General features: G+C 45.8%; 1 protein-coding gene across 1 annotated transcript in view; it reads right to left on the reverse strand.

Moving 5' to 3' along the window:
• Positions 1–17,055, reverse strand: part of adgrd2 (adhesion G protein-coupled receptor D2) — a 301,296-nt gene that overhangs the window by 57,866 nt on the left and 226,375 nt on the right. The window contains exons 22-23 of the mRNA XM_070863395.1: positions 12,103–12,253; positions 3,226–3,269 (exon numbers count right to left, since the gene is read on the reverse strand). Of these exons, the coding sequence (XP_070719496.1) occupies positions 3,226–3,269; positions 12,103–12,253 (195 nt within the window). The remainder of the gene's footprint in view (positions 1–3,225; positions 3,270–12,102; positions 12,254–17,055) is intronic.

Raw genomic sequence — 17,055 nt, forward strand, 5'->3', positions numbered from 1 at the left:
ATTATCCAAAATGGAAAGGAACTGTTTTTTTTATTCTGAGATCGTATGGTAGTATGCAAATGCTGGCAAAATGACCTATTTGATTTCCACAGAGTTAGTCTATAGAAAGTAATACCAGTTTAAATCCTAATATATTGTGATCAGTATATAGCGTAGGGTAATCATACGTCCCTGGGTGAAGTACTCCATCCCTGGGCAAACAATGTCCTCAGAAGAGTCCCCGGTTCACAAAACTTGTCTCCGAAGTGTATCCCTGGGCAGTGAGTTTACCCACCCTGAGCTGTAAGTTTATGGCTCTAAGGCTAAGTTAAATAACAACTTGTATAATGGCTGGAATGAGTCACTGTGCATGTGTCAGGTTGTTGTTTGAGTTTCTGACCGGTCTCGTGCTGCTGGATTATCGGCACCGGAAGTGCCTAGGAGCACGACAACTGGGCAGTTGTACTGCCCATAGCAACATCCTTAACAAAGAGCATACAATAATGTGTTGAAAGGAAAAGTGTAGGAGGGAACGCATTCAATGTGAAGCACTTCTCCCTCAAATCCAGTTTAAAAAAAAAACATTTTGCAATGCTTCATTTTGCAAGTTACCACCTAATGAGCTGCCATTTTTGATCTCACAATCACAAAGGTGCTCAACTGATGTCAGCTATAAAGCCGATTAGTGTACACCTCCATGAGGTGTAGCACAGATCAATATCTTTTAATGTCTTGGGTATGAGTAAGGTGTCAGCGATTGGTGCACACCAATACCAAGTGTTACAGAATTTTCTGGTCCAACCAACACCTGACCATCATTGCCACACGATGTGAAGAGATACTGAGCAGAGTCTCACAAAAAGAGAAAATTAGATGGATTGTCCTCCCTGGACCATCCTCACATAATTTCTAATGGCTGACTCAAAGCAACTGTCTGACAACTGGCTATTAACTCTTTCTGTGAAATCCAGAATAAAAGTGAAACATTCAAGAATCCAGACCATCTCCCCATCCCAAATAAAAATTCTACAGAAAATAACATAACTTTTGTAAACAATGATCTTCAAGGGGCTTTCACCCAAGATTAATTAAAGTATTTCTAATTGTTGTCCACATGTACACTCAGCTCTATCTCACCACCTTGACCCTCTTCGCTGTCTCTAAATTTATCACACTGCTTATCCGACATCCAGTATCGGAGGAGCAGAAATTTCCTTCAACTAAACATTGGGAAGACCAAAGCATTGTCTTTGATCCCCATCACAAGCTCAGTTCCGAAGCCACTGATTCCATCCTATCTCTGACAACTGTCTGAGGCTTAACCAGACCGTACGCAAGCTTGGTGTTGTGTTTAACCCCAAGATGAGCTACCGACCACATATACGCTCCATCACCAAGACTGCCTGCTTCCACCTCCATAACCTCGCCCGACTGTAATGCTGCCTCAGCTCACCTGCTGCTGAAAATTGCATCAATGCTTTTGTTTCCATAAGACTTGACTATTATAATGCTCTCCTGGCTGGCCTCCCATCTTCCAACCTATATAAACTTGTGGTCATCCAAAACTTTGCTGCCCTTACCTTAACTCGTACTAAGTCTCGTTCACCCATCACCCCTGTGTTCCCTGACCTACATTGGTAACGCCTCAACTTTACAATTCTCATCCTTGTCTTCAAATCACTCCAAGGCTTCGCCCCTCCCTATCTTCATAACCTCCTCCAGCCCTACAAGCCTTTAGGATCTCTGCATCCCCGATTTTAATCACTCAACCATTGGCAGCCATGCTTTCAGTTGCCTTGGCCGCAAGCTCTGGAATTTTCTCATATACCTCTCCACCTCGCTATCCTCCTTAAAATCTATCTCTTTGACTAAGTTTTTAGTCATCTGTCCTGATAACGTTGCAAAGTGTGAGGTCATGCACTTTGGCAGAAAAAAATCAAAGAGCAAGTTATTAATTAAATGGAGAAAGATTGCAAAGTGCCGCAGTACGGCGGGACCTGGGGGTACTTGTGCATGAAACACGAAAGGATAGTATGCAGGTACAGCAAGTGATCAGGAAGGCCAATGGTATCTTGGCCTTTATTGAAAAGGGGATGGAGTACAAAAGCAGGGAAGTCTTGCTACAGCTTTACAAGGTATTGGTGAGGCCACACCTGGAATACTGCATGCAGTTTTGGTTTCCATATTAACGAAAGGATATACTTGCTTTGGAGGCAGTTCAGAGAAGGTTCACTAGGTTGATTCCGGGGATGAGGGGGTTGACTTATGAGGAAAGGTTGAGTAGGTTGGGCCTCTACTCATTGGAATTCAGAAGAATGAGAGGTGAGAGGTGATCTAATCGAAATGTATAAGATTATGAGGGGGCTTGACAAGGTGGATGCAGAGAGGATGTTTCCACTGATGGGGGAGACTAGAACTATAGGGCATGATCTTAGAATAAGGGGCCGTCCATTTAATTCTGAGATGAGGAGAAATTTCTTCTCTCACAGGGTTGTAAATCTGTGGAATTCGCTGCTTCAAGAGCTGTGGATGCTGGGACATTGAATAAATTTAAGACAGAAATATACAGTTTCTTAAACGATAAGGGGATAAGGGGTTATGGAGAGTGGTCGGAGAAGTGGAGCTGAGCCCATGATCGGATCAGCCATGATCTTATTGAATGGCGGAGTAGGCTCGAGGGGCCGTATGGCCTACTCCTGTTACTTTTTCTTGTGTTCTTATACCTTCTTCTGTGGTTTGGTGTCAAATTTTGATTGATAATGCTCTTGTGAAGTTCCTTGGGTTTTTTTTGCTACATTAAAAGCACTATATAAATGCAAGTTGCTCCCCACTCCCATCCCGAAGGGCGCAATTCACTGTGTGAGCGACAAGAAAAAGTGGTAGCAAGCTACTGGACTGAAGGAGCTTTGGCTGACATTCATGCATGTACACTACCAGTAGGGGTCACTGAATAGCAATCAGGAGCAGGAAACCAGGAAGACTTTGCCCTCTCCATGCTTAATCCAGGAGTGTTGAGATCAATTGTAATGCCCATTGCCACACTGGCTACGATCGGCTAATTCAACACAGACTAGAAATTGAAGCTGGAAACTTCCTGGCAAAATGGCTCAACTACACATTGGATAAACTCACAAAGCAACTGTAGTTTTTGTACTTGTACTTTATATAATTCATGAAATTACATTATAATGGCTAGCTTTCTGTAGAATGACTCTTTTATCTACAAGTAGACCATAGTTTACTCACTTTTTTGTCAGGAGCTACGTTCGCTGAGAAAGACATCACACCTTCTGTTCCAATTTCACCGCAGGATGTGGGAAATTTAAAAAAAGGAACAAAATTAGTGAAGCAATTGAAGGCATTGAGTAACCCAAGAATAAATATTAGGAATACTAGTTAGTTGCATAAAACACAACTAACAAGCACTTTTCCAATATAATTTTTAAATTCATTCTCAACCCCTGTGAAACTTTGGAGATATATTGTAGCTGTACTGTGGGTCCTTTGTAGAGTTAGGACTCCTTAGTGGCTGCCTTGTGGGGATTTGTACTATGGGCCTTGGCCACACTTCCTAACATTTATTTCTATTAACCTAACTTTGTTTGTGTGTTTAGCACATATAAATGACATTTAATGGATGTGGTTTTTTTAGTATCTCATTTTCAAAATACTATCAGAACAAGAGTATTGCTGCATTAACCCCAAAATTTGGAAAAAAAAGTCAATTAAATTAAAGGAAAATTCATACAAAATAGTTGTTAAAAATTAAAAAGAATATGCAGAGAAGGCTCAGGAATATTGACCCCAATATTAATTAAGAGACGCGCTGGGAGCAGGGGTTGGGTCTGATTATCACGCGGAAAATACGAAAGTAAGTTCAGCCCGTCTGTCAGTGGCTTTTTAACGCAGCCACCTCATTAGCATTTTACTTCCGCGTTTCCCGTTCAATCAGCAGCGGCGGCCGTGTTGTGGACCCACATGACGCGATCTCAACTCCAATATTTAAAGGGACGATCCAAAGATGCAATTTAAAAGGAGTTGGAATTGGCAGGAAGAGAAATGGAAGCGTCACAATAAGAACATAAGAAATAGGAGCAGGAGTAGGCCATACGGCCCCTCGAGCCTGCTCCGCCATTCAATAAGATCATGGCTGATCTGATCATGGACTCAGCTCCACTTCCCTGCCCGCTCTCCAAAACCCCTTATCCCCTTATCGTTTGATGGAGTCCAGATGCTCAAAGGCTGTTGGATCCCTTGGGGCCTGTGAGGAGTAGGAGAGAGATACTGGTCCCCAGTAATGGGAGGAAGAAGCCTGCAACCAAAACAAAGAAGCTGTGGTTGGAGGTTGTAGAGGAGGTCGGCAGTGTAGGAAGTGGTTTAATGATCTAACCAGGTCAGGAAAGGCGAGTATAGTGGCACATTCCCCTACATCCTGCTGCGTACATCACCCCACCCCCTGACTCGGCCTTCTCAAGCCTATTCCAACACATCACTCCTCACACCCACTTACGTAGAAACATAGAAAATAGGTGCAGGAGTGGGCCATTCGGCCCTTCGAGCCTGCACCATCATTCAATATGATCGTGGCTGATCATGCAACTTCAGTACCCCATTCGTGCTTTCTCTCCATACCCCTGATCCCTTTAGCCGTAAGGGCCACATCTAACTCCCTTTTGAATATATCCAATGAACTGGACTCAACAACTTTCTGTGGTAGAGAATCCCACAGGTTCACAATTCTCTGGGTGAAAAAATTTCTCCTCATCTCGCTCCTATCTGGCTTACCCCTTATCCTTAGACTGTGACCCCTGGTTCTGGACTTCCCCAACATCGGGAACATTCTTCCTGCATCTAACCTGTCCGATCCCGTCAGAATTTTATATCCTTCTATGAGACCCCCTCTCATTCTTCTAAATTCCAGTGAATATAAGGCTTACATGCCCACCCATCTTTCTCTTTTTATGCACTTCAGCACATCTGCATCTATCCATCGACCACTCCCACTCACCCTCATTCTTGTGCAATATCATGTCTCGCCCTTAGTCACACTCACCAAATGCACGCCATCCATCTGCTGAACACATGTCTTTAAACTCACTCATTTTTCTGGTCTTTTCCTCCTTGCAGGGGAAGAGAGCACAGAACACCAGGGAGAGGACGAGAACTGGAGCTGGCCCTCCACATATTTCCCAATTGTCAACTGCAGAGGAGGAGGCACTGGAAATCAGCGTCCCTGGCTGTCGGAGATGGGGGCGACAGGGAGCTCCCAGCTACCTGGTGACACAATTAAATAAAAGCCACCCACGTCATACAGCATGTTGACTTGGTTTCAACAGGGTGAAATAGGATCATTTTATAATGCTAAATTGCAACATAATCTTACCATGCCAGGGCTGATTAATATATTTTATCTCTGACAGGGCCTTCACATGTGCAGCAGAAGTCAGCAGAGGTGGCCGACGCCAAATTCTCAGAGGAGCTGAGTGCTCGAGGGGTGCACTGTCACAGGACTCATGCTTACCATGCACCAGCTCACATACTCGCACTTTGGTGCAGACAGTAGGGCAGATAGTTGGGTTTTTACCTGTTCACTCACACATTGGAGGATGCAGCCCTCTCCAAGCTCTGCTCAGCTGGACATGGATGCTGTACCCTGGGGGGTCATCGATGAAAAGGAGCATCATTGTGCTGCAGCAGATAATGAGTGATGCAGTGACAGGCCTGCAAAGTAGACTCACCACGATTGCAGAGAGAATGGAGGAGTCCATCTCAAGCACGAGTGGGGCGATGTCGCAGGCCATTGAGATGATGTGTTCTTCCAAGGATAGAGTGACCAGCGCCTTGGAACATCAAACGCTTCAATCAATTGAGTCCATGCACATCTTAACCACAGTCATGCACACTCTGGATGCCAACATGTCTGCCACCTTGAACAGGATGACAGATACCTTAACCTTGGCCTTACAGAGCTGCACAGATCTGCACCAAAGTGTTCTCCAGCACAGTGGTAGCCATGCGAGAGATGATGACGAAAGGGGAAATGGAAGTGGGGAGTGAGGACTCCACTCAAAGCACTGCCACTTCTCACCCACAGCCCCCCTCTCAGTCAATAGCCCCTAGAACAAGGTGGATAAAGGGGAACCAGTGGATTTGGCATATTTGGACTTCCAGAAGGCATTTGATAAGGTGCCACATAAAAGGTAACTGCACAAGATAAAAGTTCACGGGGTTGGGGGTAATATATTAGCATGGATAGAGGATTGGCTAACGAACAGAAAACAGAGATTCGAGATAAATGGTTCAGTCTCTGGTTAACTAGTGGGGTGCCGCAGGGATCAGTGCTGGGACCCCAACTATTTACAATCCATATTAACGACTTGGAAGAAGGGACTGAGTGTAACGTGGCCAAGTTTGCTGATGATATAAAGATGGGAGGAAAAGCAGTTTGTGAGGAGGACACAAAAAAACCTGCAAAAGGACATAGACAGGCTAAGTGAGTGAGGAAAAATTTGGCAGATGGAGTATAATGTTGGAAAGTGTGAGGTCATGCACTTTGGCAGAAAAAATCAAAGAGCAAGTTATTATTTAAATGGGGAATGATTGCAAAGTGCTGCAGTACAGCGGGACCTGGGGATACTTGTGCATGAAATGCAAAAGGATAGTATGCAGGTACAGCAAGTGATTAGGGAGGCCAAGAGCATCTTAGTAGTCAGAACAGGGATCTGAGCTGCCTGTCTCTACCTCTGCTCCAGCCACAGAGGCTGCACCACGTAGGAGTAGCATAAAAAGGAAGAGTTAGGTTTTGCAGTTGCACAAGGGTATGCACACAGGTGTCTTCGAAAATGTAATGTTAATAAGTTTCTGTTGCTTATTTAGCTCATATAAATGTTATTCTTTTTCACCACTTTCCTGCCTTGTCCATTCTTGGGTGCTGGGTGTAAGTGGCCTTTTAACTTGTTTTATGATGAATGGGAAGACATGAATGGGGACAAATGAGGGGATGTCAAGGGATGGTTGGTTGGTTGTAGGACTGTTTAGTGTCAGTGGCATTGTGGGGTGGGGGTGGGGTGCAAGAGGAGTGGCCACTGCATTTCCTGGTGACATAGGTCCACTGGTGCAACCGAAGTGAACCTTGCATTAATTCGGGCATCCCTGGCAGTAATGTGAGCAGCTGGAGGTGCATTTCCCACATCATCCTCCTCCTCCTCTTCCTCCCCTACCATCCGAATCTTCCGAGGAGGATCTGAGCTCTTCGCCTTGTTCCTCCTGCAGGTCCAAGCCTCGTTGCTGTGCAATGTTGTGCAGAGCACAGCAAACCACAACCATTTTAGAGACCATGGCCGGTGCGTACTGAAGGGCGCCTCCAGATCTGTCGAGGCAGCTGCAGCTCATCTTCAGCGTGCCGATGGCCTGTTCAGTCACAAATCTGGTGCTGATATTTCCTACATTACCACAGTGACTACACTTCAAAAGTACTTTGATGGCTGTAAAGCGCTGTGAGACGTCCGGTGGTCGTGAATGGCGCTATATAAACGTAAGTATTTATTTTCTTTTGATACGCTGTTCATTGTAGCGCTGCTGGGTTTCTGACGGGTGTCATGAACCAAGTTTGAAGTGCACATCCCTTGTCGCCTAGCAGCCACCCCTTAAGTCTGTTTCCAGGTCCAAAGACATGAGGGAGCTTGGATTGCCCGAGGAAGAAAATATCATGGCAGCTGCGCGGGAATCTTACGCACACCTGCATAAAGATCTTGTTGTTTATGGAGTGGAAGCCCTGGTGGTTGATGAAAACTCCTGGTTGTTCTGGGGGTGTCACTGTTGATGTCGCCACTGTAGGAAGCCAGTCAGGGCCACAAATCCGAGCGCCCACTCATTCAGGAGGGAGAGAGAAAACAGGGAATTATCGACCAGTTAGCCTGACATCAGTAGTGGGGAAAATGTTGGAATCAATTATTAAAGATGTAATAGCAGCGCATTTGGAAAGCAGTGACAGGATCGGTCCAAGTCAGCATGGCTTTTTGAAAGGGAAATCATGCTTGACAAATCTTCTGGAATTTTTTGAGGATGTAACTAGTAGAGTGGACAAGGGAGAACCAGTGGATGTGATGTATTTGGACTTTCAAAAGGCTTTCGACAAGGTCCCACACAAGAGATTGGCGTGCACAATTAAAGCACATGGTATTGGGGGTAATGTACTGACGTGGATAGAGAACTGGTTGGCAAACAGGAAGCAGGGATAAATTGGTCCTTTTCAGAATGGCAGGCAGTGACTAGTGGGGTGCTGCAGGCTCAGTGCTGGAACCCCCGCTATTTACAGTATACATTAATGATTTAGACGAAGGAATTGAGTGTAATATCTTCAACTTTGCAGATGACACTAAGCTGCGTGGCGGTGTGAGCTGTGAGGAGGACGCTAAGAGGCTGCAGGGTGATTTGGACAGGTTAGGTGAATGGGCAAATGCATGGCAGATGCAGTATAATGTGGATAAATGTGAGGTTATCCACTTTGGGGGCAAAAATACAAAGGCAGAATATTATCTGAATGGCAGCAGATTAGGAAAAGGGGAGATGCAACGAGACCTGGGTGTCATGGTACATCAGTCATTGAAAGTTGGCATGCAGGTACAGCAGGCGGTGAAGAAGGCAAATGGTATGTTGGCCTTCATAGCTAGGGGATGTGAGTATAGGAGCAGGGGGGTCTTACTGAGGTTGTATAGGGCCTTGGTGAGGCCTCACCTGGAATATTGTGTTCAGTTTTGGTCTCCTAATCTGAGGGAGGACGTTCTTGCTATTGAGGGAGTGCAGTGAAGGTTCACCAGACTGATTCCCGGGATGGTTGGACTGACATATGAGGAAAGACTGGATTGACTGGGCCTTTAATCACTGGAGTTTAGAAGGATGAGAGGGGATCTCATTGAAACATATAAAATTCTGACGGGACTGGACAGGTTAGATGCAGGAAGAATGTTCCCGATGTTGGGGAAGTCCAGAACCAGGAGTCACAGTCTAAGGATAAGGGGTAAGTCATTTAGGACCAAGATGAGGAGAAACTTCTTCACTCAGAGAATTGTGAACCTCTGGAATTTCCTACCGCAGAGAGTTGTTGATGCCAGTTCATTGGATATATTCAAGAAGCAGTTAGATGTGGCCCTTATGGCTAAAGGGATCAAGGGGTATGGAGAGAAAGCAGGAAAGGGATACTGAGGTGAATGATCAGCCATGATCTCATTGAATGGTGGTGCAGGCTCGAAGGGCCGAATGGTCTATTCCTGCATCTATTTTCTATGTTTCTATGACACCGCCACAGGGAAAGTTGTCATAATTGCCGACCTTGGCAAACAAGCCTCAGTCGCCTGTCTTATGCACGTGAACTGGGCCGCCAGCTGGGAGATCCTGGTTATGATCGGGAGACAAAAAAAAAGTTGAGGGCGGTGGTGACTTTGACGAACACTGATAACGCATGGCCACCAGGGGGCAGGTCTTCTTCTAGGAGGCTGCAGATGTCTACCACCACCTGAGATGACATCCTGAACCTGCTGAGACACTGCCATTCAGACATCTCAAGGAAACTCAGCCTCTGCCTGTAGACCCTGTTTTGTGGGTAGTGCCTCCTGCAAGTTGCACCTCTCTGCTGGTCCCCTCTCTGGTGTGCAGCGACAGTTCTGTGACTAGCAGGCTGCTGGTGCCGGCACTGCTGCTAGTCATGTTGCTCCTCAGCTGAGGTCCAATCTGAGGCAGCATAAGTGGCAGCCACCCTGACGTGAGCGATCAAACCTCCAAAGTGTAGAAAGTCAACTAACTCTCAGCAAAAGTATTGTGAACAATCCCTTTCCCACGAGCAGGTAAGAAAGCAGCAGTGAGTACTGAGTATTGATTACCACATTTCCCTGAGACTGATTAAGCCCCTCGAATGCCGCTGTGCCCTCGCCTTGCTTTCACTGGCGAGTTTCAGGAAGCTCGTGATCCCAATGTTAAAGTCAAATATCTGTGTCACTATCACTCTAATTGAGTGATTATCATATGTCAATTGGCAACCTGCCGTTCCCGAGGGGGTTGCGCACACAAGGTCTAACGTGCTGGAGTAACAGTCGGAAGTCGGCAGGTAGGAGCCAGCTTCCTGACGCGCTGTCAATTTCCCCGGTTTTGCCCCCCCCTCCCCCTCACCCGTACCAGTACCCACGTTAAAATTCACCCCTTTATATTTATGATGCTAAGTTCAATAACCATCAGCTGTTGCATAAAAGGTTAAACTTATGTCTTTTGGAATTAAATTTATTGGAGCTGAAATTGATGGCCTTACCGCCCACTGCCGCCAACATTCCTCTGGTCGAACCGCCCAGTGCCACTTTCGACATGGGCTGGAGCGGGCAGGACGGGAGAGCTGTCGGGAAGCGCCCGCAGACGTCAATGGACGGCCGAGTCGTGCAACTGAGCTCCCGCCCGCCGAGCTGCGATATTGATGTGGGCGGGAGTCGGTGGCAGAACGGGGGTGGACTGCTGGCTGGAGGCCGGCCTGTCCCTGATGGGAAGTAGGAAGATGCTGAAAAAAAGGTGAGTGAACTTTTTGTCATTTCTTTCTTTCCAGGGACTTACCGGGATGGGATCCCCTGAAGGTCTTCAGATGTTTTTTTTTGTTGATGCTTTTTCTTTCCAGCTCTTCGACCCTCCGTGGGCCCGACTCCATCCTCGGCGGCACTTGGGCAGCAAGCGCCTTTGCCGCCGAGATTGGGAGCTCCCGCCGGCTGCCGCCCAGATTAGCGGCATACGTTGCTCATTTGCCACCCGCCGACCTTCGAGGGGCCTTCTTCATGAATATCCCGCCCAAAGAACCGCCAGGGACCTCGGCGGCCATTGGCGGTCTTTTTGGGCGGGCAGAGGCCTTCACCAATTTCGGGCCCAGTGTTCTTATCTATGGTTATCCTGCACATCAGGATTCACGAGGCTATTGCAATCCACACACCACCGACTTTAAATCATGGCAGAGAATTTGCGCAGGGACTCTCCAGATTTTCTACTGTAACTTTGGTGGAGTGTCTGCGGAAACCCAGGAGATGTAGCATTGATGGCTGATTCCATCGTTTCCCCAAGGTTTCTGCCAATCTTCTACGGAAATTAAGGTCGGAAATCGGGAGAGTCCCTGCGCAAATTCCAGGTGATTATTTTCAGAAATTACATGTTTTAGGAATTAGTACTGAAGTCAGCGAGCAGCGACTCAGCATCAGGCATTTAGCATCATTTCACACCATTGCTGAGTACCAGAGCACTTTATTATGTTAGAAACATAGAAAATAGGTGCAGGAGTAGGCCATTCGGCTCTTCGAGCCTGCACCACCATTCAATAAGATCATGGCTGATCATTCACCTCAGTACCCATTTCCTGCTTTTTCTCCATACCCCTTGATCCCTTTAGCCGTAAGGGCCACATCTAACTCCCTTTTGAATATATCTAACGAACTGGCCTCAACAACTTTTTGTGGTAGGGAATTCCACAGGTTCACAATTCTCTGAGTGAAGAAGTTCCTCCTCATTTCGGTCCTAAATGGCTTACCCCTTATTCTTAGACTGTGGCCCCTGGTTCTGGACTTCCCCAACATCGGGAACATTCTTCCTGCATCTAACCTGTCTAATCCCGTCAGAATTGTCGTCCCTCTCATTCTTCTAAATTCCAGTGAATATAAGCCTAGTCGATCCAGTCTTTCTTCATATGTCAGTCCTGCCATCCCGGGAATCAGTCCGGTGAACCTTTGCTGCACTCCCTCAATAGCAAGAATGTAAGAATGTCCTTCCTCAGATTAGGAGACCAAAACTGCACACAATACTCAAGGTGTGGCCTCACTAAGGCCCTGTACAACTGCAGTAAGACATCCCAATAAACGTTGGATCGAAATGTGTAGGACATCACAGGAGTGGGATGGCGGTGGGAAGGCAGGGGTCGGGGGGGTGGGCGGGGGGGAGAAGAATTTCTGCAGCCTTCTTCCACTGTAACTGGAGATTGGAGAATTCCTGGAGAAATGGTGCAAATAACTGTTTGCATTGTTTTTCTGGGAACTCTGCTGATATTCCACTGAAGTTAAGACGGGAGATTGGGAAGGCACTTCGGAAATTCCAGGCGCACATGTATACCTTCACTGAAAGCTGATTTCTTGGTTGAACCTCTTTGTGCTGATTTTGAAGTACTCTTATCAGGTGCAGGAATACAACATTTTCCAACATCTAGTGAGGTGGTCATCTTTGGACTAGCAAGACAACTTGATGGTCTTGAGCTTGTGCAGTTCTGCAGTAAACAAAAATAGGCAGTGCATTAAAATATATCCATAAATTAGGTTTTCCACCTTTTTCCAGGCCCAAAAACTAAACAGGAGACAGGACAGGGTTGGACGGTGGCTTTACTTCTGATATTTGCTTGTAGTTGATGACATTTATTACATCGTAAGATGCAGAAATAAGTGGGGAGAAATAAGACTTCTATTTTTAAAATCATGTCACAAGTTGGATATTCTTGGATAGCCCTATCAAAAGCTGTAGTGCCAAAACAGGACATAGGCAGGATCTCTCCCATTGGCAGTGTGAGAATGTTTCTAAAACTTGATCAGAATTTTACAGTGCATAAGCAATGACCTGGAACCTCCTTTTAGCAGATGGTAATATGCCACAACTGTTGATGAATCTTCTAACTACTGCTTAATATATTTCACACAATTTTACAGCAGTGTCTAGACTAGTTTTGAGGCTATTGTTGCATGTAAGGAGGAAATGGGGAGAAGAAGAAGTATGAAGATACTGTAGTTTTATCTAAAAACGATGCCTCCAAAATGGAGTAGTCCCGCAGTACCGCAATTAGGATCAACCTTTTAATTAGAACAAAATGGCATTCAATGTACAATAAATATAATGTTTTCAGTCCAACGGTTATATTTGATTTTTCCATTGATATCTGTTTATTGCTAGTAAACACCATTCAATATTATATGAGCAGTGGCACAGATGCTGGAGGATAATACTGATTAGCTGTGAAATGGAAGTTGAAATAAATGGGTAGAATGGGTCCAGCAGTATCACACTATAATAGAAAACATAGAAAATAGGTGCAGGAGCCTGCACCACCATTCAATAAGATCATGGCTGATCATTCCCTCAGTACCCCTTTCCTGCTTTCTCTCCATACCCCTTTATCCCCTTAGCCGTAAGGGCTATATCTAACTCCCTCTTGAATATATCCAATGAACTGGCATCAACAACTCTCTGCGGCAGGGAATTCCTGAAGAAGTTTATCCTCATCTCAGTCCTAAATGGCCTACTCCTTATCCAAAAACTGTGTCCCCTGGTTCTGGACTTCCACAACATCGGGAACAATCTACCCGCATCTAACCTGTCCCGTCCCGTCAGAATCTTGTATGTTTCTATGAGATCCCCTCTCATCCTTCTAAACTCCAATGTATAAAGGCCCAGTTGATCCAGTCTCTCCTCATGTGTCAGTCCAGCCATCCCAGGAATCAGTCTGGTGAACCTTCGCTGCACTCCCTCAATAGCAAGAACGTCCTTCCTCAGATTAGGAAACCAAAACTGAACACAATATTCCAGGTGAGGCCTCACCAAGGCCCTATACAACTGCAGTAAGACCTCCCTGCTCCTATACTCAAATCCCCTAGCTATGAAGGCCAAAATATCATTTGCCTATTGTACCTGTATGCCAACTTTCAATGACTGATGAACCATGACACCCAGGTCTCGTTGCACCTCCCCTTTTCCTAATCTGCCACCATTCAGATAATATTCTGTCTTCGCGTTTTTGCCCCCAAAGTGGATAACCTCACATTTATCCACATTACACTGCATCTGCCATGCATTTGCCCACTCACCTAACCTGTCTAAGTCACCCTGCAGCCTCACAGCTCACACCGCCACTCAGTTTAGTGTCATCTGCAAACTTGGAGATATTACACTCAATTCCTTTATCCAAATCATTGATGTATATTGTAAAGAGTTGGGGTCCCAGCACTGAGCCCTGCGGCACCTCACTAGTCACTGCCTGCCATTCTGAAAAGAACCCATTTATCCCGACTATCTGCTCTCTGTCTGCCAACCAGTTCTCTATCCACATCAGTATATTACCTCCAATACCATGTGCTTTGATTTTGCACATCAATCTCTTGTCAAAAGCCTTTTGAAAGTCCAAATACACCACATGGTTCTCCCTTATCCACTCTACTAGTTACATCCTCAAAAAATTCCAGATTTGTCAAGCATGATTTCCCCTTCATAAATCCATGCTGACTTGGACCGATCCTGTCACTGCTTTCCAAATGCGCTGCTATTTCATACTTAATAATTGATTCCAACATTTTCCCCACCACTGATGTCATGCTAACCGGTCTATAATTACCCACTTTCTCTCTCCCTCCCTTTTTAAAAAGTGGTGTTACATTAGCTACCCTCCAGTCCATAGGAACTGATCCCAAGTCGATAGACTGTTAAAAATGCATCCACTATTTCTAGGGCCACTTCCTTAAGTACTCTGGGAGGCAGACTATCAGGTCCCGGGGATTTATCGGCCTTCAATCCCATCAATTTCCCTCACACAATTTCCCGCCTAATTATCACTTTTAGTCACTAATCTAAATAAAAAGTAATTAAAAAAAAGACAGAAATGAAAGTCTGACGCTGTGAATATACAGTGCATGTAGCCCTAATAATAATCCTACTGCTACATCAGTTACTTGTAAGGACTTCTCTTTGCAAGGGTGGATTGTGGGCTTTTTGACAGAACATACGAAGATCCAGCAATTATCCCTTTAGATTGGAAAATTACAAATGTATCTCCACTATTTAAGAAAGGTGAAAGAGAGAAACTGGGAAATTATAGACCTGTTAGTCTAACATCTGTTGTGAGGAAGTTATTGGAATCTATAATTAAGGACAGAGAGCCTGAGCACTTAGTGAAATTTGAGCTGATTAGAGAGAGCCAGCATGGATTTGTAAAGGGTATGTCATGTCAAATAAAACTAATTGAATTTTTTGAGGAAGTAACTGAAGTAGTTATAACAAAAGCAAAATACTGCGGATGCTGGAATCTGGAATAAAAACAGAAAATGCTAGAAATCTCAATGGGCCAGGCGGCGTCTGTTGAGAGAGAAACAGAGTTAACATTTCGGGTCGATGACCCTTCGTCAGAACTGGAGAGTGTTCGGAAAGAACACAGTCTTAACAAGCACTGAAAGGGGAGGGGAGGAAAGAACAAAAGGGAAGGTGTGTGATAGGGTGAGAGACAAAAGGGATGATGGGCCGAATTGAAATGGTAATGGCAGGAGTTAGAAACACATTAGTCAAGATAGGGTGTGAATGGTGGGATAGTGATCAACTGCCATTAGATACAAAGAGAAAAAAAAAACAGTTGGGGGGGGGGGGGGGAGAGCCAAAGATTGGCATCAGTTACACTCTGAAATTGTTGAACTCAATGTTGCGTCCAGAAGGCTGGATGAGATGCTGTTCCTCGAGCTTGCGTTGAGCTTCGTTGGAGCAGTGTAGGAGGCCGAGGACGGAGAGGTCGGAATGGGAGTGGAAAATTAAAGTGACAGGCGACCGGATGCTCAGGGTCACATTTGTGGACTGAACGGAGGTGCTCCGCAAAGCGGTCACCCAATCTACGTTTGGTCTCCCCAGTGTAAAGGAGACCATATCGTGAACAGTGAATACAGTATACTAAATTAAAAGAAGTACAAGTAAATCGCTGTTTCGCCTGGAAGGAGTGTTTGGGGCCCTGGATAATGGGAAGGGAGGAGGTAATAGGGCAGGTGTTGCATCTCCTGCACTTGCACGGGAAGGTGCCGTGGAAAGGGGAGGGGGTGCTGGGGGTGACTGCGGAATAGACCAGGGTGGCGTGGAGGGAGCGGTCCCTTTGGAATGCTGAGCGGGGAGGGGTGGGAAAGATGTGATTGGTGATGGGATCATGCTGAAGGTGGCGGAAATGGCCGAGGATGATCCGTTGAACGTGGAGGCTGGTGGGGTGAAAGGTGAGGACAAGGGGAACCCTGTCATGGTTCTGAGAGGGAGGGGAAGGGGTTAGAGCAGAGATGCGGGAAATAGAACGGACACGGTGGAGGGCCATGTTAACCACGGTGGAGGGGAATCCTCTGTTGAGGAAAATGGAAGACATATCAGAGGTACTAGTGTGAAAGGTGGCGTTGTTAGAGCAGATGCGATGGAGATGGAGAAACTGGGAGAATGGAATGGAGTCCTTACAGGATGCAGGGTGAGAGGAAGTGTAGTCCAGGTAGCTGTGGGAGTCAGTGGGCTTATAGTGGATACTGGTCGAAAGCCTATCCCTAGATATGGATACGGAGAAGTTGAGTAAAGGAAGGGAAGAGTCGGAGTTGGACCATGTGAAGATGAGGGAAGGGTGGAAATTGGATGTTAAGTGAATGAAATTTTCAAGTTCAGGGCGAGATATATGGAACATTCTTTGTTCCAGTCCTACTCGGGTCCTCTCCCTCACCTATTTTTCCGGTACATTGATGACTGTATCGGTGCCGTTTCCTGTTCTTGCCCTGAACTAGAAAATTTAATTCACTTTGCAACCAATTTCCACCCTTCCCTCAACATCAAGTTCCACAATTTCAGAGCGTAACCGCTGCCAATCTTTGGCTCCCTTCCCCAACCCACCCAGAGCCTGTTTCTTTTTTCCTCTTTGTCTCTAATGGCAGCTGGTCATTATCCTGCCATTCACACCCTATCTTGACTAATGTTTTTCTAACTCCTGGCATTACCATTTCAATTCGGCCCATCATCCCTTTTGTCTCTCTAAACCAAGGCCCTGTCTACTCTCTCAAATGGACGTAAAAGATCCCACGGCACTATTTTGAAGAAGAGCAGGGGAGTTATCCCCGGTGTCCTGGCCAGTATTTATCTCTCAATCAACATAACAAAATAACATTATCCTATCACAGACCTTCCCTTTTGTTCCCCCTCCCCCTTTCTGTGCTTGTTAAGAATGTGTTCTTTCCAAACATTCTCCCGTTCTGCCGAAGGGTCGTCGACTTGAAACGTTAACTCTGCTCTCTCTCCACAGATGCTGCCTGA

The sequence above is a fragment of the Pristiophorus japonicus genome, chromosome 20, assembly GCF_044704955.1.
Source record: "Pristiophorus japonicus isolate sPriJap1 chromosome 20, sPriJap1.hap1, whole genome shotgun sequence".
NCBI lineage: Eukaryota > Metazoa > Chordata > Chondrichthyes > Pristiophoridae > Pristiophorus > Pristiophorus japonicus.